Source organism: Heloderma suspectum, chromosome W (assembly GCF_057233095.1).
Source record: "Heloderma suspectum isolate Gila_16-S chromosome W, 16-S_ref, whole genome shotgun sequence".
Taxonomy (NCBI): domain Eukaryota; kingdom Metazoa; phylum Chordata; class Lepidosauria; order Squamata; family Helodermatidae; genus Heloderma; species Heloderma suspectum.
In genome coordinates this window covers 59,059,399-59,087,330 of record NC_139475.1, presented here as the reverse complement: position 1 = coordinate 59,087,330, position 27,932 = coordinate 59,059,399, and the positions used below count along the sequence as shown (strand labels likewise).

Here is a 27,932-nt window from a genome sequence, read left to right as displayed (position 1 = left end):
CTTGGTCTTGGCTCTTATCTTTTATTATTTTTATTACATTTATATACCACCCTCACCGTCCTCCTGTATTTCTTGAACTCTACCTGCCTTCCCTAAATGAAAATTAAATATAAAACATTAAAAAAAAAAAACTTTTATTTGCTTAGGTAGTTTTGCTTTTCTTTTGCACGCGCGCGTGTCTGTCTCTCTCTCTCTGAACGGAAACCATTCAGCATCTGGTTAAACTCTTCATCAGTCTGGGGAGGGAAGCAGAGTTAACGTTCTGCCAGTTCCAGATCTTATCCCCCCCCCCCGCCCCAAGGGGTGGTGCAGAACAGCCTCCCCCATCCTTGCACCCTCCAGATGTGTTGGACTACAACTCCCAGGATACCACAGCCTGCAGGATTCTGGGAGTTGTAGTCCAACACATCTGGAAGGCACCAGGTTGCGGAAGGCTCCTACAGAGTAGGGAGAGGGAAAAACAAAGGTGGAAGAAATATTTTGGTTCTAGAGTGGACAGTATTTCCCCTTTTCTTTCAGCTTTTTTCCAGCATTTTTGCCGTCTTCTTTTTTAACAGTTCCCTCTGCTTGCTCTCAACAGGAGGGAAATAAAACTATGCCAGCTCCAGGGCTCTTCTCTGACTTCAGTTCCTTCCTTCCTTCCCTTCCCCCCGCTCATGTCATGCACAATCTCTTTCTCGACCACTGCCTCTTCTTGAACCCACCCTTCTTCAACCAGCTTGCTCCCTGTCCCACACTTCTCCCTGCCCCCTACACACATACACCTCTCTTCCCTGTCTTCAGCCTGCCCCACAAAAGCAACTCCTGCCTCCTAGGGCCTATGTGGAGAGGTTTCACATCTTCTAGCCAAACTGACAAACACCTCTCCGCCCCCCATTCCCTCACAGAAGCAGGACTGCAAACATTCTCACAGCTTTCTTCCCCAAGTTGTTAGGAACATACAAAGCTGCCTTCTAGCCAGTCAGATCATTTAATCCATCTAGCTCAGGATTGTCTACTCTGACTGGCAGCAGCTGCTCTCCAGGGTTTCAGGCAGGGGGTCTTTCCCAGCCACTGAGCTATGGTCCTTCCCCTAAAAATGAAATAAGATTCCAGTCCTCATGGTTCTGATTTAAATAGGAACATAGGAAGCTACCTTATACTTACGAAGTCAGACATTGTCTATCCAGCTCAGTATTGTCTACACCCATTCATTCATTCATTCATTCATTCATTCATTCATTCATTCATTCTTCTATACTGCCCAATAGCTGAAGCCAGTGGCAGCAGCTCCCCAAGAGTTTCAGACAGGAGTCTTCCCAAGTTCAACCTGGGGTGTTCTGCCTGCAAAGCAGAGCTACGGCCCTTCCCCAGAGACCAACATTCAAATGTGAACATTCTGTGACCTCACACCGGCCCTGGACAATCACTGCTGGAGGTTTCACTGCCTCAAGTGCAATACAACAGAGCTCAGTTACCAAATCACCGAGGTGGTTCATGGCCAACTGGAAGGTGTGTTTCCCCTGAGAAGCCTCCGTGTTGTGCTGTTCGACCCTCTGAAGGTTCTTCTGCCAGACCTCCCAATGGAAAGCCTCCTGCAAGCATGCACAGCACCAGTCACACGGTTATGGATGGATTATTCCACCCACCTCAGGGGAGAGAGGAAAGGTTCAATTTAAGTTCAGCTCCAAGAGACATTTCCAGTGCTAGAATCCAGCTGCTCTGGAATGTAACCAGCAGCCCAGACATTAACACACAACAGCGCCAGGGCCCACTGCTATCACCTGCCCTGGAGCCCCCTTTGGAAGAAGCACTGGGCAGATGGGAGCCAGCATTGTGTCATTCCCCACAATCAGGGCCAGTGTCAAGGGTAGGCATGGTCAGGCACCTGCTGAGGGCCCACTGTCCTGCTATGGCTGAATCAGACTCAGTGTTAGAGCAAATTATGGGGCAATCCAAAAGGCAAGGCAATGAAGCAGGCAAATGGTCATGCATAAAAGTTCCAGTCTTGTATGGGATCAGGCAAAGGCGGTCCAGCTACAAGCAAAGGTCAGAGCACAGTTAAGCAGTAAGTTACCATGCACAGTCCAGAAGGGGAGTCCAAGGGTCAGTAGCACAGAAGGTCAATCACAAGGTAGGGTCTGGAAACCAAGGTAAAAGGCACAGGAGCTGATGAATGATGTTGTTCCAGCACTGGCTAGGCTAAAACTGAAAGCTTAGATAGCCAGAGCTTCCGGAGCCCCACCCAGGGCTCAGCTGCAGTGCAGTACAGGCCCTCTGGCAAAAGTTCTACTTGGGGAGGGCAGCCTTGTTCATGAGGAGTCCTCCTTTGTAATTGAGCACTCCTTCTCAGAGGAGCCCAATTGGCCTGCCTCTTGACGCGGCAACATTCTTGGGGGCTATGTGGTTACATGTCATCCACTGACAACAGCCTCGTGGACTTGCTCCTCCTCTTCACCTTTGCAACCTACTTGTTCACCTGCCTTTCACTCTGGACCAGGTATTGGTGAGAAGGAGAAGCAGGAGATGCCACTGCTCTCTGCCTGGCAAGGAAGTGATGAGAAAAGAGGATGAGGAGCAAAAGCAGCTAGTGAGAAAAGAGACTCAGTGAGGGAGGGGGCTCATGGAGAGGGTCTTGCCCAAGGGCCCTCCAAAACCTGGAGCTGGCACTGCCTGTGATGTCTCCTGCCTCCAGATGTGCTAGACTGCAATTCCCATCAATGATGGGACTTGTAGTCCAACACATCTAGAAGGCGCTTGGTTGGGTGAGGCTGCCCCAAAGTAATGCTGCATTGTGGGAAAATTTTAACACCAGCTGCCACCAACTTGCTTGGTGTTGCCTGCCACCATCCAGGCCCACTCAGTGGAAGGTGCTTTGCTGAAGGCCAACTCAAACCCGGAGCTGGCCCTCAAAATCACAGCTACATTTTAACTGGAGCAGAAGGTTGGCTGGGGAAGAGAGAGCCTCTGAGCTCGCACACAGCATGCCCCCTGCCCCGTGCGATGTCTGAAGTGAAATGGCAAAACGACAGTCGCCAACTTGTGATTTGAAAAACAGATACTGCTCCACACTGGGCAGGGCCCCAAGAGCAGAGATGGAAGAGGCAGAGAGAACCAGAGCATGACACAGCAAGTGGCTCTGGAAGAATGTGGATGGTCCAAGAGAAAGCCAATGGAATGAAGAGACAAAGTCTGGGGATGTTTTAAAAAAAAAGTTTTATTCCTTGAAATAGCCCAATGCATTTTGACCCTGAATCATATATATGGATCATCTTCAGGAGTCAATGTTTCTATTTAAAAAAAGCTAGTCACAGGATTCATCCAGGAGATATCTTTTCAGAGATCTCTGCAGGCATTTTTAAAGAAATATTGACCCCTGAAGAAGGCCCATTATACATGATACAGGGCTGAAATGTGTTGGGCAACTTCAAGGAATAAAACTGTATTTTTTTCCGACATTCTGAGACTTTGTCACTTCATTCCATTGGCTTCTTTTGGATGTTCTCCAGTTTTGTTTGACCCCTAGGAGAAAGCCAAGCAGACTATGGTGGACTGGGCAGAGACCAGGCTGTTTACAAACCCAAGAGCAGAATGGAGATTTTGGAAAGCAAGAAGCAGCTGTGATTCTGGCGTATCCTGCAGTAAACTCACCTCCTGGTAATCCTTGCTGTAGATCTCCTTCCACCCTTTCCAAGCTCCCTCCAGGGACAGATCCAGCACGCTGGAGAAAGTTCTCAGGAAGACCAGCCAGGTCATTGTCGCCATGAAGAGAGGAAGCATGTTTTCACCCACCTAGACAAACGGCATCCATGTCAGGTTTTAAGGCAAGGGCGTTTGACGCTAGAGCTCGGCTCTCCAATGTGGTGTCTGAGGGCACCAAAGTGCCCAATTATACCTCTCTTGGCACCTGCCATGCCCCCTGCCCCCAAACAGGCTCAGCACCTGGGACAGCTCCATTAGAGTTCGGATTGAAACCCAGAGCAGATTCACCACCCCACTGACATAGGAGCCACCAGCCTTCACTGCCCCCCTCCAAGGTTGGCGACAGTGCCCCTCCCCCCTGCATGGAAAGAACTACACCCTCTGCCCTCCTAGGTCAGAAATGCAACCTTGAAGAGGGGGAAAGGGAGCATTTCAGTTGGCAGGGAGGGGCTACTGCTGGAAAGGCCAGGAAACACCATCACTGGTTTTGGAAAAAAAACCCATCTAGTGAAAAAATGCAGCGCAGGTGGACAGGGAGGCAAAGGTCACCTCCACTGCTCCTCCCGCCCTGCATAGGGTGATTGTAAGCCTCCAAGTTCGAGGGCTTATGATCATCAAGGGCACAATTGATAGGATTGCGCCCTTAGGTGGCTTTAAAAGGGGTTGAGACAGTTCAGGGAGGAAGAGGAGGTCAGTACCACTATTAGCCATGATGCCAAGGTGGAACCCCTATGTCCAGGAGCTGCCTAGTCCTAATGCCAGCTGCCACTGGACAAGCGAGTCCTTGTGAGCTCTCCAGAAGCCTCTGGTTGAGAGGGGTGTTGCTAGGCACTTAAAAGATTCTGGTGGCCCAATTTTTCCATTGGTATCCATGGAAGGTTTTTTCTTAAGTGTCATTGCTAGGTAGAGGGGGGATTAATGGGGGTGGGGAGCACAGAAAGGGGAGGTTACTACTTTCCTCCCCAACTGTGATCCCACTAGAAATTCCCCCCTGTATAGCAGCTAAGCTTAGGAAAAATATCCCATGGGCACTGATGGAAATACTTTTTTCTAAGTTTAATTGCCATGCTGGGAAGGGGGGTGGGATTCAGCTTTCCCTCCCCAGCTGCGATCCCCCTCAAAAATCCCCCCCCCAGCATAGTAATCAAGCTGGGGGGGGGGGCAAACCTTCCATTGTTACCAATGGACACTCAGGGCTCCGGGGAACAGATCCAGGGCCAATGGAAATGGATTCAGGGCTGAGTCCCCATGAGCCCAGGTGCATCAATGCTCCTGCTGGTTGGCCACTGTGGGGAACAGGATGCTTGGTTAGATCCGATCCAACCCCCAACCCCCCTTCCCTGCCCATCCAGTCTAGTAGGGCTTCTTCTGACATGCAACATTAACTCTTTGCAGTTTCACATTAAGGCAACTCAGCTTCTTTTGCAGGGTTGCCAGCAACCTTCTCAGCCTCAAGGAAATGATGTTGTCACCTTCCCATCACAAATCACACACACCCCAGTCCCCGTGCCCCCCCCACACACACTACGGATGCTAATTTTCCCCCATTGTGTCAGCATGGACTCCGCTACAGAGGATGTGGAAAGAAATGTTTCGCAAAAACCACCACTTCAGAAAAACACGCCACTGTTAAAAAAGAAAATTAACCTTGCCACAAACTCCAAAAAGGGCTCTTAAAAAGAGAAGGGCATTTTCTGGTGATTATTTTCTGGTGATTATGCTGGAACAGCCACCTATGCATCAATATGCAGAGAATAAAAATAAGAAGCCCTGATGAGTGAGAGAAAGGGTCTACGTCATCTAACAACCTCTTATTAAGAGTCTTTGCCTGCTGTTTGCACCCTGGTCACTGGCATTCTGAAGTCCAGTGCCCCTGAATCAGGAGGATCTATTTAGCTGTCAACAGACAGTTATCCTCCCCAAAACCGTCTCATCCCCCCCCCCCCCGCTGCCTTTTTAAGGCCACCTAAACTTAGCAGCCTTTGGCCACATCTTGTGGAGGCGAGTTCCAAAAATTAATTCCACATTGCCTGGAGAAATACCTTTTCCCCTCACTCTACTCACTCTGTGAGGCTTGTGGCCCCTCGGTATTTTGGGAGGTTGCATTTCATTTAATTTTATTTGAATACATGATAAAAACCATTTTCTCTTAGAATTTGTGCTAATCAGACTCCTTGAACATTGCTGTAGCTGCAAAAAATACAATACGTGCCTGCAGAAATGCAGGCATTACAAAATAATACATAAAAAGCGGTTTAATAAAACTTTAAGGGATTTTACATCCAAATGTGCAAGAGGGGCTGCAAGCTACATGTATCTTTAATGATTTCTTCTCCACGCTACAACTTAAAGGCTGTTACTGTGAAATTTTCTGTGTCTCAGGAATAAGGGAATCCTGCACTCTCCAAGGATAGGTGTTTGGTTGGATAAGTTTACCGAACTGCTAACAGCTAGTTTACAAGGAAAAGCGGGCAAAGCACATTTAAAAATGAGAATTTACTTCCATTTTAAAGTATAGTCTCCCTATCCCAACTCTTGCTAAAGGCGCTCCCTCCCCCTCATTTGTGGACCTCAGCTTAGTGATGAGGCTGATTTAACCCCCCGCAAACTACCTGAACTATATTTTCCAACAATCAATGGCTGAAGCAATCTGACTCTCATCTTACAAGCAAACAACTACAAAAGTTACATCTTTGGTGGAGGATGTTGTAAAACAAATATTTGAAACAAGGGATATTTGAAATATCCCTTGACCTATTGGTATTTGGCTGGGATACAGCCAAAGATTGTTGCATGTGGGATGCTGCACTTCCAGCAGATTTGGGTTTTGGGTGACAGGGGGTGGGTTTGGGAAGTCCTGAGCTAATCAGAAAGAAAGAAACTAAAATAAAGAGGTGGTGCACAGAGGCAGCTTGCTATCCTGATCAAAATAAGACTTGGGCGCTGCTGTCCTGAATTAGCTACAATGAAGTAGCAAAGCACCGTGTTGCTACATTGTACGTAATTTTAAATGGAGGTGTAATTTGCCCAGAAGATTGGAGGCTGCTTCCTGTAGAGGTATTGCAAAAAGCTCCCCCCTTACATATGGCCCACAACCAAGAACCCCCTACTGTCCTCTCCCCAACCAGCCACAAATAAATTGAGGCTGGTATAGATAAAATGCCCTATGGATTATAATAAAGTCTTTTGAAGTAATTGATTGCAGGCAACTCCAGTATAACTATAATGTTAGAGTCAGTCAACATAGAGGGGTGTTGACTGACAAAGCACATGACACGTTTAAAATCAGGAGGGCTACATGTGTAAAAGCAAGTTACACGTTAGCAACCACGCTATTAAAAAACCTATCCCACAGATAATCGGGCTCTGTGTTAAAGCTTAAAGGTTTCACTGCAACCTTTTGAAAAGAAAAGTTAAATTCCTCTCTCGGACATGGGGTCAAAAGTAAAAATACATTAGAAAAAAAAATTGTAAGACCAAAAGCATTTAGATGCTAACTTCTTAGCCACAAGCCTGTACAAAGACTTAAAAGCCTCATTTCCAGAGAATGATTACAAAGCACACCTTTTAAAACAGAACCCTGTGGAAGTACGTATGTCTGGCCAAAAGGGTCTATGCTTGTAGTAAAAATGTAACCTAAAAGCCTTTGCATGTGCCTTAAGCAGCACGTAGTATTGTAAGAGCTGCACATGCCTGGAATGAGCAGACAGTAACCCTAAGATAAGGTTGCTAAGCAAACCGCTGGCAACCAATCAAAAGTAACACGCTGGCTGAGGAATGCAAGCTAAGTGATAAAACTGTGGCACGGAGGTTGCCCAGGGTCGACTCTGCTTTGAGCGTGAGCTCCTCTGTCGAACTGTTTGCAAACAATAAAATCGAGCTGGACCCAGCCTGAAGTTGACTCTCCTCTTTGGGGCAAATTGGACTAGCCTCCAGGGGGCGAAACTAGCATTTTGTGCAACAAATTGGCGAGCAGCCAGGAGTCCCTTGGACCACCCTGGGGTCAAACGACAGAACCGGCGAAGGTGCCTGTGGGGCGCGCCGGACCGCCTTTGAGGTCTGCCACGGCACCAGAGAACGGGGGTCGGGACACCCAGGAGGTTAAAGGCGTGGACTCCATTGATTGAGTCAACCAGGCTGAACAGGTCTGAAGAGACGGCACTGGGGTGCTGGGCAGAGTAAGTATTTGATTTTCCTTGTGACTTTCTGTTTGAGTTGCCTTCGGAGCGTCTGAGGTTTGTCAGGCTCCGTGTATGGTTTCAAATAGAGGTAGGCACAATGTGGGCTGGTAGCTCCCGTTTAGAAAGCTCTGCCACTCCCTTGGGATGCATGCTCAGGAACTTTAGGAAGTTCAAAAGAGATTTTAGAATTAAGATGGCCAAGGGTAAATTGACCTTCTTTTGCCAACTGGACTGGCCAGCATTTGGAATTAGTTGGCCAGACATAGGATCCTTTGATGTAAATCTTGTGAATGCTGTATATAAAAATGTGGTGAATAATGGGCAATAGGATCAATTCACCTATATTGATTGTTGGTTGAATTGGTGCGGAAAGAATCCCCCTTAGTTACAGAAGTGTAAATGTATAAATATGTTACTGGCAAAGGACCGCAGGGGCAAGAGACCCCGGGTGGTGTCTGAATCAATAGTGAGATAGATTTGCCTCAGAGAAAGTGAGGTTATCAGCATTTGGATAAGTGCCGACCAAAATCCACTGCAGGCGAGAAAAGGTTGAATATAAAGTTCAATATTGTAAAGTCATGATGGTATGCTCCGAGGTGAAGCCCAAAGCCCCTGTTCTCCCTGATTCAAGCCCCACGGGAGGAGCTTGAAGACTGGGAGACCCTGCCCAAGGTGCCCTGAGCTCCCCCTCATCTTATTCGGCCTGTTAGGTTGGGAGGAGAGGTTGTTGGGGGAGGGAGGGGGCCCTCCAGAGACAGTTTGTCTGCCACCGTATCCAAGTTTGTTAGAAGAAGCAAAAGCAGTTGAAAAAGTTGCAACTTCTGAAGAAAGAGACTTGTTTGAAGCCTTAAAGACTGTGGCAAAGTCAAGAAACGAAGACAGAGCACGTTCTTAAAGTATCAGGGTCTGTGTGAGCTTATCTCTGTCAGCCTGCTCAGAGCAGAGCCAAGGGGGACTTGCCTAACCCCCCTCGCCACGGCTGGTTTAGCCTTAACAAGCAGAGAGGCTGGAAGGTGTCTGTGAAGACCTGACAAGAGTGAGATTTGCAAAAAAAAGAAAAGCATCACAGCTGGAAAGCTGAGCAGCACTGCTCTGTTCTTACCTGTGGAGGAATCTAGAAGAGGTGTAAGGTTACACCTTCCCCATTCGAACTGATGAAGAGACACAGAGCTTTTGTTAAAAACATCCCTTCTTTATGGCCCAAAGACTTCTTTGTTAGAGGCACTCTGCACATGGACTGGAACTTTGGCCAGTTAAAGACTTGCCAGAAAAAGTACTGTGAGGCTTGTCGTAGCCTTAAACTCCCGTTGTTGTAGATTGTGTGTTTGTTTGTGATCAGCTCAGAGTACAGTTTGATTTGTGATTTCAACACTCAGATAAAAAGCTGCATTTGACTGAAAGAACTGGGCATATTTAGCCTTGAGAAGAGAAGACTGAGGGGAGATAGGATAGCGCTCTTCAAGTACTTAGAAGGCTGTCCCAGAGAGGAAGGCCAGGATCTCCTCTTGATCATCCCAGAGTGCAGGACACAGAATAATGGGCTCAAGTATCAGGAAGCTGGATTCCGGCTGAACATCAGGAGAAACTTCCTGACTATTAGAGCAGTACGACAATGGAACCCATGACCTAGGGAGGTGGTGGGCTCTCCCACACTGGAGGCGTTCAAGACGAGGCTGGACAGCCATCTGTCAGGGATGCTCTGACTTGGATTCCTGCAGTGAGCAGGGGGTTGGACTCGATGGCCTTGTAGGCCCCTTCCAACCCTACTATTCTATGATTCTATGATTTCCAAGGCTTTGATTTCATTTACCCTAATGAAGCATACAGACACAAATTTCTAGAGATTCACAGACTACAAAGGAAACAGCCTTCAAAAAGTTCAAAGAGAAACTACGAAAGTTAGTTTCCCTTTAAAAAGGGGGGCAGCAAATTCTCTTAACTTAAGAGGTGAGAGGGAAAGAGTCCCCCACTCTCCTGTAATACCTCTAAGCCCAGCTGTGTTTCTGAAGCCTGAGAAAGTTCCTGCCCCACATGTCCCAGCTCTTTCTCAGAATCTGAACTGTTCTGACGTTCCATTTGCTCAGAGGCAAACCTGACACTCTGCCAAAACTCATGCAGTGTGGAGTTGCCGATGCAAAAATGGTGGCTTGGAACTCTTTGCATGTATGAGAACGCCCTTCCCTTGATTTTGATGGGCCCTGACCATGCAGTCAGAGGAGCAGTATAATGGTTAGATCTGCTCCACCATGCCCTACGATACAAAACAAATGCTTTCCAGTCATGGTGTTAGATTTTAATGATATGAAAAAGGTATAAAAGAAGGCAGAAGAAAGTAGCAGACAAAAAGGCTTAAAAAAGAAAGAGAGCTTATCCCAAATGTGTGTCGTTGAGATTAGTAAGAAGATCTAAGCAAGCGAGTCTCTGTCGAAGCAATGGCAAACAGCCTAACTTGCAGAGAAGACAAAGAGTTAAAACTGGCGCATGGCACAGAGAATTTGAAACATGATCTGCAGAACAGGCAAGCCAAAAGATAAGTGTGCCTGTTACAAGAGGGAGGCTATAGTAGCCATAAAAAGGGGCAAAGCCCCCGTATGAGGCTTTAACAAAAATATTACCCACTAGAAGTGGACAATTAAAATAAAAAAGGCTTAAATTGAAGCAAGCCTTAATATCACCGCCTGCTTTAGCCTTATCAGACCCCAGATCATGAAGTTTTTAGAGCTATGGTGCACATGAGAGCACATGAAAAGAGTGCCATTCCTGAAAAAAGGAAAAGGCAATGCTGGCAGCCACCACGGGCAGAGATATAAACCGCAGCTTGAGAGCAGAAAAGAAAAGGGCCGACCGGGGCTCAATAAATGTGCGTATTGTCAAGAGAAGAGACACTGGAAAAAAGATTGTCCAGAGCTGAAAGAAAAGAGAAAAGAGACTCACCCTGAAGGCTGCCAAACGCTGGCAGGGTCCTCCAGTGGGGGGGAGTCTAGCTGAAGGGCCACCACCCTACGAACAAACGCTCGGGAGAATCCCAAGGTAAAAGTAAGGGTTGGTGGCAAAGACTGTGAGGCCCTAGTAGATACTGGAGCCACATTTTCTATGATCCCTGTGAAGCCCCCCCGGCGAGAGAAAGTGGAAAGCATCTAACTGTAAAAGGAATTAAAGGGGAAAAAAAAAACTAAATTGCCCGTGTGTAAGCCCCTCCTCACGAAGACTGGAAATAACATACTGGAACATGCCTTTGTAGTTTCATCTGCATACCTGGTTGCCCTCTTGGGGCAGGACTTGTTAACAAAACTGCAAGCTAAAATCTTCTTCCTGATAATCAGATTGTAGTACAGCTGCCAATAATGCAGGGCTCAAATTATCAGATGGCCCTTCAAGCAATCGAGATTGTGTCAGAGGCCAAAGGGACTGAGATTTTAGAGAATGTTAATCCATGTTGTTAGGAAAAGACTGTCCTCTTATTCTTTGGCTGTCAGCCCTTTGCTAGACCTTTGAGCTGTTAGTCATAATTATGAGCCCACCGGACACATGTCCAGTGGCAGTGTACATCAGTTAAAAAGGGGAAGTCTGGTGAGACAGTCACATAAGCATAATCAGAAATAAACATGTTGACACAGTCGTGCTCTAAGGAGTCAGCTAACGGCTCAGTCAGTTGACATGTCTTGTGGCTAAGAGAAAATTGTAAAGGGGAGGGGGTATAAAAAGACTTATGCTTGCTTAGCTCGGGGTCCAGACTGCCGACTGCTCTGCACCCGTTTTGCAAAACGTTCAATAAAATAGTGTTGGATCCACTGCTGCCTGTCTGGCATCCTTTCTTTCAACCAGAAGCAAGAACTTTTTATCTAACAATGTGTATGGGCAGACAGAACCCCTGCCCGAGCAAATGCATAACACCAGTTAAAATCTTCTTTAAAAAGGGAGAGCCCTGTGTGCATAAGGCAGTATCCTCTGAAGAAAGCCACCTGTGCAGGCTTGAAGCCGCTCACTGAGAAGTTCAAAAAATTATAGTTAGCTAATAAAGGGATCATCCCCTTTTAACACCCCGATTTTGAGTGCACCCGAGGCAGATAGCACCTCCTCCAGGTTGGACCAAGACCTGAGAGCAGTGGCTAACTGCCCTTTGTGCCTCAAAAACAATTCAAAGATGTTTGAGCCCCCAGCTCAAATGAGAAGTCGCCCATGCGCTTACTATCCTTTTCAGAGATTTCAAATTGACTTTTCAGAGTTGCCCCAGACTCACGGCTATCGGTACCTGCTAGTAACAATAAAACCAATTGACTGCACTGCACAGACAGTAGCCAAGATCCTGTTAAAAAGTAATACCTAGGCTCTTGTTACTAAAGAGAGTGAATCAAATCAGGGGCCCCATTTTGTTGGACAAGTGACGCAAGTAGTGGCCCAGGCATAACAAACTAACTAGAAGCTATACCCCCCTTGGAAACCTCAATCCACAAGTCAAGTTGAGAAGATGAACCGCACCTTAAAGACAATGCTCACTAGAATTTGTTTAAAGATTAAGTTGAAAGGCCACAGGCCTTGCCGATCACCTTGACTCGAGTACGGTGCACCCCCAAGGGAAGTATTAAATTGACACCCTGTAAACGTTATATAAGCGCCCACCTCGGATATTACCTATGGCTGACAGCTTAAATGTGAATTTAGAAGTAAGAGTTTTAAGATTCAAGGTTATGTTACTGCCTTGCAGTCTGTTTTGTTTTCACAGGTTTGCGACACCGCACCAATCCTGGCCTTTAGATGCTCCAGTGCATAATCTCAATCCCAGCGATTGGGTGCTAATCCAGTCCTAGAAAGATGAACCACCTACCAAGAAGCAGAAGGGTCTGTTTCAGATCCTACTTACCACTCCCATTGCTATGAAAGTCGCCAAAGAAAAGAAGTGGATTCATCACACTGAATAAAGGCATCACCTGCACCAGAGAGGGTCACACCGGAAGCTGACCCACCTGAAGGTCACCGTTGGAATAATGAACCCCTGAAAGGACTCAAGTAGCTCTGCAGAAAGAGGGTGCTCTCGTTTCAAGGGTTCCTGACGAACGGAACAAAACTGAGTTCCAAAAGTTCAAAAAAACTGTGTTTTTGTTGTCAACATTCCAGTAGCTAGAACAAAGGCGTCCCAGGCCTCACTTGCTGTTTAGAGAAAACCATCAATGCCACAGCGATAATAGTTTGCGCCTTTAAGTGTGCAGTCCACCGCTGGACCAAAGAGAGTATAAATTTGAGAAAAGCCTTTTGAGGGGGGAATTGTAGTAAAAATGTAACCTAAAAGCCATTGTATGTGTCTTAAGCAGCACATAGTACTGTAAGAGCTGCGCATGCCTGGAATGAGCAGACAGTAACCCTCAGATAAGGTTGCCAAGCAAACCGCTGGCAACCAATCAAAAGTAACACGCTGGCTGAGGAATGCAAGCTAAGTGATAAAACTGTAGCGCGGAGGTTGCCCAGGGTCGACTCTGCTTTGAGCGTGAGCTCCTTTGTCGAACTGTTTGCAAACAATAAAATCGAGTTGGACCCAGCCTGCAGTTGACTCTCCTCTTCGGGGCAAATTGGACTAGCCTCCAGGGGGCGAAACTAGCATTTTGTGCAACATGCTGTTTTACACTGCAAGGCTGGTGTTGAATTGATGGCCTGAAGATTAAAAATTACTCAGGCCAAAGGCCTCGCGAGTTTCTATCTTGTGCTGTGTAGCAAGAGTGGTATCGGGGTCTGCGGATTTTTTAAAAGTTACCCAGATCTCTCAATAGTTGAAAATTCTGAGATTAGGGGGAAGGATTAAAAATCTATAGCCCTGTCAAAAGGCTGCATGATTGGAGGTTGAATCAAGGCAAAACAAACGTAACAAAGCTTCTGCAAATACTTAGGTTTCTACAAAGGCCCAACCACCACCGCCCTCAAATCCTCCAGCTAAAAACCCTTAAAACTAAGAACTTCTCTCACACTTCTACTAAATACAAAATCTCCTCAAAAGAGAAAAAGCTACTTGCCTTCTAGCAAAACTGCAAGAATGTCAGGAACACCTTTTGGGGAAAACTTTCTGTGGAAAAACACAACAGCTTATTCAAAAAACAATATACTAGAGGTTTGAAATGTTACAATATACCCCCGCCCCCGCCGCACGCTATTTGGTCTGTTGGCTTGATGCTAAAAGCACTTAACTTTTAGGAGAAAATGTGACTGCCTGTCCAGAGGAAAAAGGAAGTACGTGGCTTTGCACTTTTCTTTTATACCTCTAAATCCAGTTGCGTGAGCTCTGGGGCTGTGATTGGATACAGCCAGGGATTCTCCACCTCAGAGGATCCACTCCCAAGGAAATTATGAGCTTAATTACCACCACACCTTCCTCTTCCTCCACCATTTCCGAGCACATGGTTTTCAGGGACCCAAAACTAGCTTTATGCATACTTTCCGTTCTATGTTCTTTGTGTTTTACAAGATAAATGAAGTGTATGTCTACCTTACAGGTTCACTGTAAAGGACGTCCTTTGCTTCAGACCTGAAACGTTGCTAACCCTTGCAATCTTTGTTCTATCCTTTTTTACAAAATGCGTACCTTTCCCCACGGAAAATAAAATCTGCTACACTTTCAGTAATATAACTTCGATGATCTATGGGGTGGCTTCTACATTTAAAAACTGTTAAGAGCCCTATTTTAAGTACCACCGGAAACTACAAGTGGTTGGATCCTGATATTCTGTGGACTCCTTTTCTTATCTGTGTCTTCTACATCTCAATGTGGGAAGTAATGATACAAAGTCACTTTGCAGAGGTGCACATAGCTTTTGGGAAACCCTAGCAGCATTTTAAATGTGTCCAGGGTGATGGGGCAGATTGCAGTTAAGCTTGTAGTAAGTTTTAAACCTAAAACCAAGTGTTCTGCAGAAAGAAAGAACGAAAGAAAGAAAGAAAGGCATTGCTAAGCAAGACTAACACAAAACTCTCTAAGAAAAGTGTGAGGGGTAGTAGTTGGATCCTGATATTCTGTGGACTCCTTTGCTTATCTGTGTCTTCTTCATCTCAAAAGTCACTTTGCAGGGGTGCGCATAAGTTTTTGGGAAACCCTAGCAGCATTTTAAATGTGTCCAGGGTGATGGGGCAGATTGCAGGTAAGCTTGTAGTAAGTTTTAAACATAAAAACGAGTTTTCTGTAGGAAGAAAAAAAGGCGGGGTGCTGCTAGGCGGCGTAATATAAAATGCTTTTTGACGGGGAAACCTCTCTTTCTGTCTCCAGAAGGCTTGCCCCCTAGCAGCTCTGTGAAAACTGCAATTATAACTTTTGTGGCAGTACATCTGCCACAAAAAATGTAAAGTTCCTTTCTTCCTTACAGTTTTATTGAACTGCTCATTGCGGATGGCCTTCATTGTTTTAACAGGCTGCTTACAGCCTCCTCAAATTTTCCAGGAATTCTGTAAAAATGCCTACAGGTATGTTCTCTGCCCCCGCTGCATTGTTTCTTCTTACGTTTGCAGGAGCTGTAGCAGGCTCTCCCTTTCTAGTCCTTTTTAAAAGGATGTAGGCATGACTCGGCTTACGGCCTTTCTGGGGTTCAGTACTCAAGGGTGCCTGGTGTCTCCATGTTCTCTACGCAGGAAACGTGTCTGGTCTGGACAAGCTAAATGGCTACATTGATCGAATCTGGCTGCACCTCTTCTGACTGGCTGATGAGGTAGGATGTTTCTGGGCCTAAAATTGTTCCTGTTGGTTCGTTGTGATGGGGCAAGTTCATAGAGGGGTCACATGACCTCTCTGGGCCAATCTGGGGAGGGCTTGGAAATGGCCCTATGGGCCATTTCCGCACCTGTACCTGTTAGGGCTCTAAAACCTCTTCCTATTGGTCCACAGTGGCACGACAAGCCACATGACCCTGTCAGGTGACCCTGAAAGTCATATGACCTGGCCAGCTGATCACATAGGTGGGACTTCCGGTCTCCCTAAGGGGGCAAGGCACTTGTCAGTTTTGAAAAAGGTGCACAGTTTAGAGTTTGATGTGGGTACCCCCCCTTCACTACTGTCAGGAACCTTCGTCCTAAGGGGAAAATACAGCCCTCCTGGGGTCCCCAGAAGGCCACACCCTGTTGCCCCTGGCTCCACCCCCTTTCCCTTGACCTCTAGTCATTCGATGATTTCCCAGCTTCTGCGCATTTTCCCCCCACTCTAAAGGTTTGAAATAGCTCCCCTAAGGCTTCGCTCATGGCAGTAAGGGCTTGAAGCTAAAACATCCTGGGATTATTTGTAGTTTTGGCCCCACCCTGTTTAGCTTTGGTCCCACCCACCCTTGGAATGTGGCCCCTGAGGGTCCTTGGGCCAATAGAAGTTCCCCACCCAATTTACAAAATTCTCTTGCCCCAAGATGGTGATGGCCGCCAGGTGGGATGGCCTTAAAGGGGCAAATTCATGGAGAAACCTATCAGTGGCTACTAGACATGATGGCCTAAATCAAGTCTCTACACTCTGAGGCAGTCTATCTCTGAATACTGGTTGCTGAGCAACAGGAGTGAGTGATGGCTCATGGGCTTCCCACAGGCATCTGGTTGGTCCCCTAGGAATCATGTTGCGGAACTAGATGGAACTTGACTCAAGATACACCAGAGCTTTTCTTATGCTATTAAAAGCAGACCAGCGGAGACTAAAGCCATCACGCACTGTTATTGCCCATCCTTTAGTAGTCACAAAACCAGCAATATGATGCGCACACACCCATACACTGTACCCATTTATTATTTCCGTCCCAGCCATTTTTGTCCTTCCTTGGCTGCCTCTACATACTGCAGCAATGAGTTCCACAGTGTTAGAAAAAGAGACTCCGTAACTGTTGGCGTCTCAAGTTACATAAAAGCCCGAGTGGCGAAAAATGTAGGCAGAGCAAAAAGAAAATCATACTGACGTGCTCATGACTAACAGTTTGGTAAGCTGATACTGACTGTTTATTGGCTATTGACTTGGTGAGCCGATGTACTAACTGTTTCATTGGTTACTGGTAAGAACAATAGAAGCAATATGGTATAAAAGGCTTTTGCACACGTGTCTCGAGGTCCAGACTGCTCTGCACCCGTTTTGCAAAACGTTTCAATAAAATAGTGTTGGATCCACTGCTGCCTGCCGGGCATCCTTTCCTTCTAAACCGAAAGCAAGGACTATTTTTATCTAACAATTTGGTGCCGTGACTCGGATCCTGCTTCGGGGCGAGTCCCCTTCGCGCTGAGCCGAGGGGCCACGGAGGAGAAGTGGCCACAGGCAGTTGTTTACACTGCCTTCTCCTCACGATGGCGGCGGCAGAGGCGCTCGGGGACCAACGCCAGAGGAAGAGGGAGACGTGATCACTCCTTTTAGGCACCGGCAGTGGATCAATAAGCAGCTGGACGCAGCTGCGGGCGGGACAGAAGAGGCTTTTGGGGTAAGTGAAACAGCTTACATTAGGGGATAAACGCGGGACGGTGGTGTGTTTGTGCTTGTGTGAGACGCCTACGGGCGAAGCAAGTGGGGAGCCCCGATCTGCATTTCCTTACCCCGGAGACGGGCTAGGTCAGGAGGGCGAAGCGCAAGAATTGCTGACTGAAATTCCCGTCATGGGCGGGTCCCAATCTAAGTCTGCGAAGAAGTCCCATACGCCCTTGGAGTGTTGTTTGCGCAATTGGTCACGTTTTAAGCAAGATTATAGAACTAAGATGACAAAGGATCGTCTTGTCTTTTTTTGCACTCGGGAATGGCCAGTATTAGAACCCAAATGGCCACCTGAGGGGTCTTTTGACCCAACCTTGGTATCTGATGTGCGAACAACAGTAGCACAGAGGGGAAGTTGGGACCAGTTCCCTTATATTGATTCGTGGGCAACTTGTGTGCCCCTCGGCGGCAGGCCCGCCCCATGGGTAATTAAATGTATGTCCTTGGCCCTCCCTGTGATAATTAAGAAAAAATTGACCTTCCCTATTAGAGAGGTCCCCGACTCTACCGCCCAATATCCTCAAGAGACGTTGTTTGTTTATGTCCCATTCACGACATCTGACTTGTAAAATTGGAAACAATTTAACCCCTCCTTTGAGGAGGACCCCAGCCCATTGTTGTCCTTAATAGAAAATGTGAGGCTCACACACAATCCTACCTGGGACGACACACAGATGTTATTAAACACTTGTTTCCTTAGTCAGAAACCGATTATTCTTGGCGGCGCGCGCCAAGCTTAGGGAGGAGCTCCCCCTCGTGACCGAAGATCAGATAGCAGCAGTGTTGCCTTTAAGACAGCCTGATCGGAGACTAGCCACCGCTCCACAAAGGCAGAGGCATGCCGTATTTTTGGCTCATTTTAGCAGGCATGAGACAAGCCGCGCAGAGGGCCCCCAATTTGCAAAAAGTTCTGACTTTAAAACAAGACAAAAACGAGCCTCCTGCCGTGTTCCTCCGAAGGCTAAGGGAAGCCTTCACCAAATATACTGACATTGACTTGAATGATCCAAATAATTTAAGGATCCTCACGACTCAGTTCGTGGGAAATAGCTGCCAAGACATCAGAAAGAAGTTGCAAAAAGTTGAAGGAGGCTTGGCAGCTGACCTAGGAGTTTTAGTTGAAGTAGCTCAAAAGGTTTATGAGAAGCGAGAAGAAGAAGAAGAAGGAAAAGAAAAAGAAAAAGACAAGAGGCAGGCCAAGCTCCTTGCTGCGGTTCTTAAACCTGACAAAGAGGGAGCTAGAAAGGGGAGGAAAGGGGGAAGGAAAGGATCTCCCCTGGGGAAAGATCAATGTGCCTTTTGTAAGAAAATGGGGCACTGGAAGCATGACTGTGAGGCTTTGAAGCAGAAAGAGAGAGGGGAAAATGCGGGAGGAGCGCAGAGAGTTCTGTATGAACAGGAAAGAGATTAGGACAGACCGGGGCCTGGCCCCTCTTAGCCGTCTCTGAGGCAAGACGGGACCCCATGGTCAAAATAAAGGTTGGGGGCCGCTCCTACAAAGCCCTTGCAGACACAGGGGCCACCCCGTCCGTCCTCCCCCTCAGTGAGCCCCCAATGGGAGGTGGGGAGTTCACCACCATAATGGGGGTCGAGGGAAGGGCAACCCAAGTGCCCCTCTCTCGTCCCCTGTTCACCAAGGTTGGGAAAACACACCTAGAACATGCATTTGTCTGTACCCCCTCCTGTCCGGTGGCATTGCTAGGGAGGGACTCATTGACTAAACTCCAAATTGAGATTGCTTTTACTCCTGACGGAAGGATGGAGATACGGCTCCCTAAACAGCAGGGTAGTAACTACCAAATGGCCCTTTTAAAGGTTGCAGAAAAATCCACCCCAGAGGCCACCGAGGACTGGAGCCTAATAGAAAACAGAGTCAACCATCTAGGGGGGGTTATAAAGTGTCAAAAGAAAAAGTACAGTTGGCCCAACCAACGGTAAAATTCCTAGGCCACCACTTAACTAAAGGGACTCGGAGCCTAGGGCAAGAAAGAGTCGGAGTCATCCGTGACACTCCTGTCCCTAAGTCCCCCCACGAATTGAGGGCCTACCTGGGGTTGACCAGATTCTGCCGACTATGGATAGCAAACTATGGGGAGACAGCGCGGCCGCTGCATGAGGCGCTGCAGAAAGAATGAATAAGTCTTTCCTCAGTCTTAAAGCTGCTCTTGTGTCACCACCCGCACTGGCCATACCAAATCCCAGCCGGCCATTTAGACTTTATGCGCATGAAAATAAGGGCATAGCTTGAGGAGTGCTTTGCCAGCGAAAAGGGCCCTCTTGGAGACCAGTGGGATATTATTCCAAAGTCCTAGATGTCGTAGCATGAAGATGGCCAAGTTGCCTAAGAGCAGTAGCGGCAACAGCTCTGATCTGTACCAAAGCCGAGAGAATGACGATGGGAGGACCCATTGAAGTTTGGGTGCCGCATGGAGTGCCGCAAATTTTGGGATCAGGAGGAGGAAGCAAATTTCTCAACCCAGCCCGGCATTCCCGATATGAAATAGGTTTACTAACAAACGAAAACCTCACTTTTAAGGCTTGCTCCAGCTTTAATATCGCCACACTACTGCCAACATTACTGGGCACAAACGGATCAGGACTCCCAGATCATGACTGCCTTGAAGTATTAGACCTAGACACCAAAGGCCGACCGGACCTTGAGGATGAACCAATAGAGGGAGCCAGAGATCTGTTTGTAGATGGGTCTAGCTATATGCTGGATGGAAGGCGCTACACAGGCGCGGCTGTCGTTACTCTAGAGGAGAGTGTGCGTGAGGAAAGGCTGCCTCCTCATTTCTCCGCCCAATCCGCTGAACTGGTAGCCCTGACAAGAGCCCTGCAAGCCAGCAAGGGAAAGCGAGTAAATATTTATACCGATAGCAAAAATGCCTTCGCCGTTGTGCATGCTCATGGGCAACTGTAGAAAGAGAAGGGATTCCTTACAGCAAACAGATCTCCAGTGGCTAATGGCGGCCTAATAGTGCATCTTCTGGATGCCCTCCAGCTACCCTCACAAGTAGCTGTTGTCCACGTCCAAGCCCATGGGAAAGAAAAAGAGGAAAAATGGAGACAGGGAAACCAGAAGGCAGATGAGGCCGCAAAAAGAGCAGCCAGAGAGGGAATCCAAGGAACATTCCTCATTCTACCCAAAAGAAAAGAGCGCCCCACATACTCCCCTGCTGAGTTACGGATGGCACAAGAACACGGAATAAGTCCCTGCGACGACAGATGGATCCAGATGACAGATGGAAGACTGCTTCTTCCACAGACCCTGCAGAGGGTTGTTCTAAAACAAGTTCACCATTCTCTTGGACACCCTGGAGCATCAGCCATGATCGACTATTGCAAGAGGCTGTTTGTCTCCCCTGGCTTAACTGTATGCGCCCACCAACTAGCCGCAACCTGTGAAGTCTGCCAGAAAACCAAACCTCCCAGGTCACCCCCTCCTCCAAAAGGAGGGCGACCATGGGCCTACTATCCTTTCCAGAGGGTGCAGATTTGATTTTGCTGAGATGCCACCATGTAGGGGTTACAGGTATTTGCTTGTAATAGTGTGTCAAATGACGGGGTGGGTAGAGGCGTTTCCATGTAGGAACTGCCAAGCTAAAACTGTTGTTGCTAAATTGTTACAGGAGGTGGTGCCCCGGTTCTCCCTGCCCGAAGTTATAGAGTCCGATCAGGGCTCACATTTCACCTCAGTTATTACACGGGGGCTGGCACAAGCTCTGGGAGTAGAGTGGCATTTACATTGCCCCTGGAGGCCCCAGGCAAGTGGGCAGGTTGAAAGAATCAATCGGAGCCTCAAGGAGACTTTAACCAAACTCCAACGAGGGGTGAAGCTCACTTGGGTTGAGGCTCTGCCAATAGCTTTAACGAAGCTTCGAAGGATGCCAAGAAAGGACATAAAATTGTCCCCCTTCGAACTGATGTTTGGGTTCCCGCATCTGGTACACTGCGGAAGGAGGGAGGAAGTCAAGTGGGAGGTGGGTGATCAGATGCTAAGGGATCAATTGACTTCTCTACAGTCTGTTCTTTCACAGCTACGAGCTTATTCCGTTCCGTTACAGAGACTGCCGTTAGATGCACCTATCCATCTCTTCCAGACGGGAGACGAGGTGTTGCTGAAAAGGTGGAATAAAGAAGCTTTAAAGGAAGGGTGGAAGGGGCCTTATTTGGTGAGACCAACCAGCCACTCGTGTGTAAAGCTTGTGGGTTCTAGCAAATGGACACATTGCAGCCAGATAAAGCCATTTAGGCGACCCTTGCTTCCTTCTGTCACCTGGAAAAAACAGAAGGACACGGGCAACAGTCCTTTGCTCCCTGGCATCCCTCCGGAAGCTGCCAGGGACACAGGCGAAGAAGCCATCCAGGAGCCACAATCACCTGTAATATACAAGTCACAACATCTGGGAGAAGCTCGGGATCGAATTACAAAAAAACTTGTAATATGAAGCAAGTATTGTGGGTGGTGTTGGTAATGTTAGTCAAAAAATATTAACATAGATGGTGATACCTCAAGGACTTGGGCTTGACAGCTTTAAGATAAAACCCCAAAATGTCACACCTACAGCCCTCAAACCACTTCTGGTACAGATCCCCGAGAAAGAGAGGCGTCCCTGGAGAACCAGGTTAGGGATCCCAATAACAGAGGAAACTGATAATGTGTGGTTAGAGTGGATAAAGTATACAGCCAAGTCTTTAAATAAGTCTGACTGTTTTGTTTGTGCCACAGGGAGACCTGTAGCAAAGGTGCTGCCCTTTCCACTGGGATGGGACACTCCTTCCCTCCTCACCTGTGTGATCCGTTTGTTCCAGCACCCTAACGCATGGGGGGGGGGGGGAAAGTGCCAGACTCTCAATAAACTATACCCGTGATGCTATAAAGAGATTGGCTGAGCAACTAGATGCCACCAGCCAAATGGCTTGGGAAAATCGGCGTGTTCTTGATATGTTAGCAAAAAAAGGAGGGGTTTGTGTCATGCTAGGTGGACGGTGTTGCACCTTCATCCCTAACAACACTGCCCCAGATGGCACGGTAACAAGGGCTTTGCAGGGCCTCACCGCCTTGTCTGAAGAATTAGCCAAGAATTCAGGGATTAACAACCCCGTGACTGCCTGGTTGGAGAGATGGTTTGGAAAATGGAAACACCTAGCAGCCTCAATCCTTATTTCGCTTGTAGTGGTGGTAGGAGTTTTAGTATTATTTGGTTGTTGCATTATCCCCTGTGTTAAAGGCTTATCCCAGCGATTGATAAAAACCGCTCTGTCAAAACAGATGCTCTTGCTTTATTGTACCAATAAAGAGGCTCCGTTTTAAACGCTTTAAGACATGAATAAAGACTTAAAGGAGGGAATTGTTAGAAAAAGAGACTCCGTAACTGTTGGCGTCTCAAGTTACATAAAAGCCCGAGTGGCGAAAAATGTAGGCAGAGCAAAAAGAAAATCATACTGACGTGCTCATGACTAACAGTTTGGTAAGCTGATACTGACTGTTTATTGGCTATTGACTTGGTGAGCCGATGTACTAACTGTTTCATTGGTTACTGGTAAGAACAATAGAAGCAATATGGTATAAAAGGCTTTTGCACACGTGTCTCGAGGTCCAGACTGCTCTGCACCCGTTTTGCAAAACGTTTCAATAAAATAGTGTTGGATCCACTGCTGCCTGCCTGGCATCCTTTCCTTCTAAACCGAAAGCAAGGACTATTTTTATCTAACAACAGGATTGTAGTTCATGATGTAGGGCCTGCTGCAGTTTGTCCTGCCACCCAAGCATCTGCAGGGCTTGTTTGGAAGCATTTTGCACTGGCCAAAGAACCCAGGGCGGTACCCAACCCATGCTTGCGTTCTGAGAAGTTCATTGTTATTTTTGCCCAGTCTGTGCCATTGCTGCTTCTACGAAGCATTCACATCAGCTGTGGTTTTGTGTGTTTTATTCTGCTGCAAACCACCCAGAGACAATGGCTTTCCCCACAATAACAGATGATTTCCCATTCTCACAAACATCTAGCCCTGTATTGTCTACACTGAGTGGCGGTAGTTCTCCCAGGTTTCTCCCATCCTCTACTACCTGATCTTTCTACCTGGAGATGTCATAGATTGAACATGGGACCTTCTGCATGCAAAGTAGGTGCTAAACTGCTGAGCTATGGTCCTTCCCCTAAATATCAAGTAAGATTCTAGTCCTCATCATTCTAGAAAAAGGCTGATTTAAATAGGAAGCGGCCTTATAACAGGACAAACTACTTCTCCATCCCACATACAGTCAGGGCCAGAAATATTGGAGCAAGGATAACTGTTTTGGCAGTTGACCTCTGTACACCAGCACATTGAAGCTGAAAGGAAACACACCCAGATGGGAGCGAGGTCAGGACTTCCAGCTGTAATTCAAGGGGTTGGGCAAAACTGGGGCACTAACCATTCAGGAAGGACAGCCAGTGGCACGCACACACCCCGTCGTTGGGGGCTCATAAGTAATGGAGCGAATGGCTGGCAAGCAGCTGCATGGCCAGGGGTGGCCTGTTTCCTGGGTGCCCCATGACCCATCAAGCAGATAAAAGGCCTGGAGGGGGGTCTGAGCGTTACATTTGCATTCAGTGGCTGTTCACTGGAACCCCCAACATGAGGCCCAAAGAGGTGTCCATGTGAGTGAAGGAGGCCATCATGAGGCTGAGGAAACAACATAAACCCATCAGAGAGATAGCAGAAACAGTGGGAGTGGCCAACAACAGTTTGGAACATCCCGAAAAAGAAGGGATTAACTGGCAAGCTCAGCAACAGCAACAGGCCTGGCAGACCACGGAAGACAACAAAAGCGGATGACCGCAGAATGCTGCTCATGGTGAAGAGGAACCTTTCACAACATTTGGCAGGTCAAGAATGCTGTTGCGGAGGCAGGCATGTCACTGTCAACATCTGCAGTCAAGAGACGGCTTTATGAATGTGAATACAGAGGCTTCACAACAAGGCGCAAACCACGGGTAACACTCAAGAACAGACAGGCCAGATTAGCCTTTGCCAGCAAACACCTAAGAAAGCCTGCCCAGTTCTGGAATAAGATCCTTTGGACTGATGAGACCAAGATTACCTTGTACCAGAATGATGGGAAAAGTATGGAGAAGGAAAGGAACAGCTCATGATCCAAAGCATACCACATCATCTGTCAACCATGGTGGAGGCAGTGTTATGGCCTGGGCATGTATGGCTGCCAGTGGAACCGGGTCACTGGTGTTTGTTGATGACCTGACTGCTGATCAAAGCCGCAGGACGAATTCTGAAGTGTATAGGGCTATACTTTCTGCTCAGATTCAGCCGAATGCTGCCACACTGATAGGACGCCGCTTCATATTGCAGATGGATAATGACCCAAAACATACAGAAGCTACCCCAGAGTTTCTCCAGGCAAAGAAGTGGGATGTTCTTCCATGGCCAAGTCTGTCACCTGATCTCCACCCAATAGAGCATGCTTCTCACTTACTGAAGACAAGACTGAGGGCAGAAAGACCCACAAACAAGCAGCAGCTGAAGGCAGCTGCGGTGAAGGCCTGGCAAAGCGTCTCGAGGGAGGAAACGCAGCATTTGGTCATGTCCATGGGTTCCAGACTTCAGGCAGCCATTGACCGCAAAGGATTTTCATCCAGGTATTAAAGGCGACCCTTAAGTTTGAAATGATGTTGGTTTGTTCCATTACTTATGAGCCCCCAACGACGGGTGTGTGTGCATGCCACTGGCTGTACTTCCCGAATGGTTAGTGCCCCACTTTTGTCAAGCCCCTTGCATTACAGCTGAAAGTCCTGACTTCGCTCCCACCTGGGTGTCTCCTTTCAACTTCAATATGGTGGTGTGCAGAGGCCAACTGCCTAAACAGTTAACCTTGTTCCAATATTTCTGGCCCTGACTGTATAACCCACATTTATCTACTCTGCCTGGCCAGTGTTACTACATCTTTCCCATCTCTTGCTACCTGATCTTTAGCTGGAGGTGCTGGGCATTGAACCTGGGACCATCAGCATGCAAAGCGGGTGCTCTAGCCATTGGGCTATGGACTCTTCCCACCCTTGACCTACCTCTTTCCACCAGAACGGTTTAGAAAAAAGTCCTTGTGTCCCTTCTGTCTCTTTCTGCAAGAGGAAAATCACCAGCATGCCTCTTATCAAGAGGCTGCCCCAAGGAATGCAACTTCCTTTCAACTACACCCTCCACCCCCACGTCCCCTTGCAGCCCGGTTTACACAACTCCACTTCTGGGAAAACAACTGAAAACCACAAAGGCAACACCCCAGGTCATGTGTCACGGCTGGGCTTGCATGCAAAGTAAAGGCGTGTGATGCTGTTTTGGCTGTATATGTCAGTGTCCTAAGACACTCAGCCTTGGTTGGGAAAAATAAGTTTCTAGCCCTTATGGATCTCTGTGGACAACGCCTTAAATAATCAGGCAAGTCTGGAGAGTGGATGAATAAGGCTTCCATGGTTAGCATGTAAACAGTCAAATACTCTTGACTTGGTACAAGGCAGCTTCCTATGTTCCTGTTTAAATCAACCCTTTGTTCAAAACCATGAGGACTAAAAACTTTATTTTGAGCGGTGGGGGGTCAGAACCCTAGCCCAGTGGTTGAGCACCTGCTTTGCACCTCCACCTGGAAGCATCAAGTAGCAGGAGATGGGAAAAACCATTCTCTGCCCAAGACTCTAGAGAGTAGATGATACTGACAAATAGCCTGACCTAAGGCAGATTCAAGACGTGGGCATTAGATTAGATTAAGGATCACAATTTGTATCAACTTGGCTGATCTACAATGGAACAAGTCGGTTAAAATATCATCCTTCCTTTTCTCTTGGAGCCGGTTATAGGTTTGCCAAGGCAGAGTATGCTTCCATGCTGTGGCTCCACCGTTTTAAAAAGGATTGAACTGTTGATGCTTTCATGCACTGATTCAAAGGAGAATTAAGGGGGCAGGAAGCACAAGCCATTCACTGGGTCCCCAGCTGCAGTTTCCATCCATGGTGCCTTGGCAAAAGTCCAGTGGAAAACTTTGATAGGAAAGGCCACTGAATAACATGTGTGGTGTAGTTGGCAGATGGTGGCAGCTGTGGGACCCTGGCTGCTCAAGGAAGGAAGTGCTTGAGCTATAGTCGGCTCTTGGAGCTCTACTGTAAGATGGAGAAGTGGGGCATCTGCTACGTGTGCACCATGAAGCAGTACCAGAACCACCGGAAGGTCCTCTTTGAAGACGAGAGGAAAACAAAAGAGGAGTCTGTGAAAGAAACATTGGAGAAAACTCAGAAGGGGGCAGAAAGGATTTCAGAAGAAATCCAGAAACTGGAGCAGCAGATAGCCAGCATTAAGGATTCCTCAGAGAAGTTCAAATCAGGGGTTTTGCGAAAGTTTGGCCACCTCATGGAAGCCCTGAAGGAATGTCAGCGGAAGGCAGTGGAGAGGATCGAACGTGAGCAGGCTGCTGCCCTAGGCCAAATGGAAGAGAACTGGAATCGGCTGTGGAAACAACTGGATGCTGTTAGTCAACACAACAAGAAGGCAGAAGGGCTGCTGACCTATACTGATGATATGCAGTTTCTGGAGGAACTGTATCTCCTTCCTCCTCCTGGCAACTTGGAAGCTCCTCCAGCTGTTGTATTCAACTTTGCCAGCAGTGTGGATGCCATCACTCAGTTCTTCAATGAGGCCTCCAGGTTTTTGCAAAAGGCTGTATCAAATTCCTTGAATCCACAAGTGCCTGATGCACCAGTCTCACTGGAGCCAAAGGTCATTGTGAGGAGGGCTGGATTGTGTCTTCCAGAGAATGAGTTAAGAACACATCTTCTAAAGGATCATCAGAATTTGACTTTTGACCCAACTACAGCTAACAAATATCTACAATTTCCTGCTCACAACTGGAAGGCTACCCATTCTCAAGGATTTCACAGCACAAGAACAAATGACCCAGAGAGGTTTGAGCCATGGCAAGTCATTTGCCTCCAGAACTTCAGCCAAGGCAGCAGTTACTGGGAAGTCAAGCTATCCGGCCACTCGGCCATAGTCGGCGTAGCTTACGAAAGGATTACAAGAAACAGGGTGGTCATATGTTCACGATTGGGCTGGATAAGCTTTCCTGGGGCCTGCATATCCAAGACGACCGCCATGTGGCTTGGTACGACAGGAAGTCCGCGAAGATCAAAGAACTCTTGTGTAAATTCATTGGCATGCTGTTGGACTATGACCAAGGACACCTGTCCTTTTATGGCATAGATGACAATATGATGCTCTTCCACTCTTTCAACACAATCTTCACAGAGCCCTTGATACCAATTTTCTGGCTTTGTGAAGGTGTATCTGTGACTCTTCGCCAAAAGCCATAAGCCTGAGACATTATAACGGATGGGATGTTTCCTGACTTGCAAGCCACTGCTGCCACAGCGGAAAAATCATGGGAGGAGCAGATCACTCTGAAACAATGAAGGTCAATTTGTTGAGTTCTCAAGATACTTGTCTGTGGAAGACTGATAGTGCATTCCTGTCCTGCATTCCAGGGGTGCAAAACCTCAGGCCTGGGGTGCAAAACCTCAGGCCTGGGGTGCAAAACCTCAGGCCTGGGGTGCAAAACCTCAGGCCTGGGG

The 27,932-nt window shown here is 47.5% G+C and overlaps 1 protein-coding gene and 1 pseudogene across 1 annotated transcript; one reads left to right on the top strand and one right to left on the bottom strand.

Annotated features, from left to right (window-relative positions):
- Nucleotides 1–134: 134 nt before the first annotated feature.
- On the bottom strand, nucleotides 135–25,521 carry LOC146334063 (procathepsin L-like). Its single transcript, XM_084824913.1, has 5 exons — nucleotides 25,386–25,521; nucleotides 3,631–3,771; nucleotides 2,421–2,426; nucleotides 1,458–1,574; nucleotides 135–236 (listed from the first exon to the last, which is right to left on the bottom strand). Exons 1-5 carry the CDS (start codon nucleotides 25,461–25,463, stop codon nucleotides 135–137), a joined length of 444 nt encoding a protein of 147 aa, XP_084681039.1. The 5' UTR covers nucleotides 25,464–25,521.
- Nucleotides 25,462–27,738, top strand: LOC146334062 (E3 ubiquitin-protein ligase TRIM65-like; annotated as a pseudogene).
- The last annotated feature ends 194 nt before the right edge of the window (nucleotides 27,739–27,932 follow it).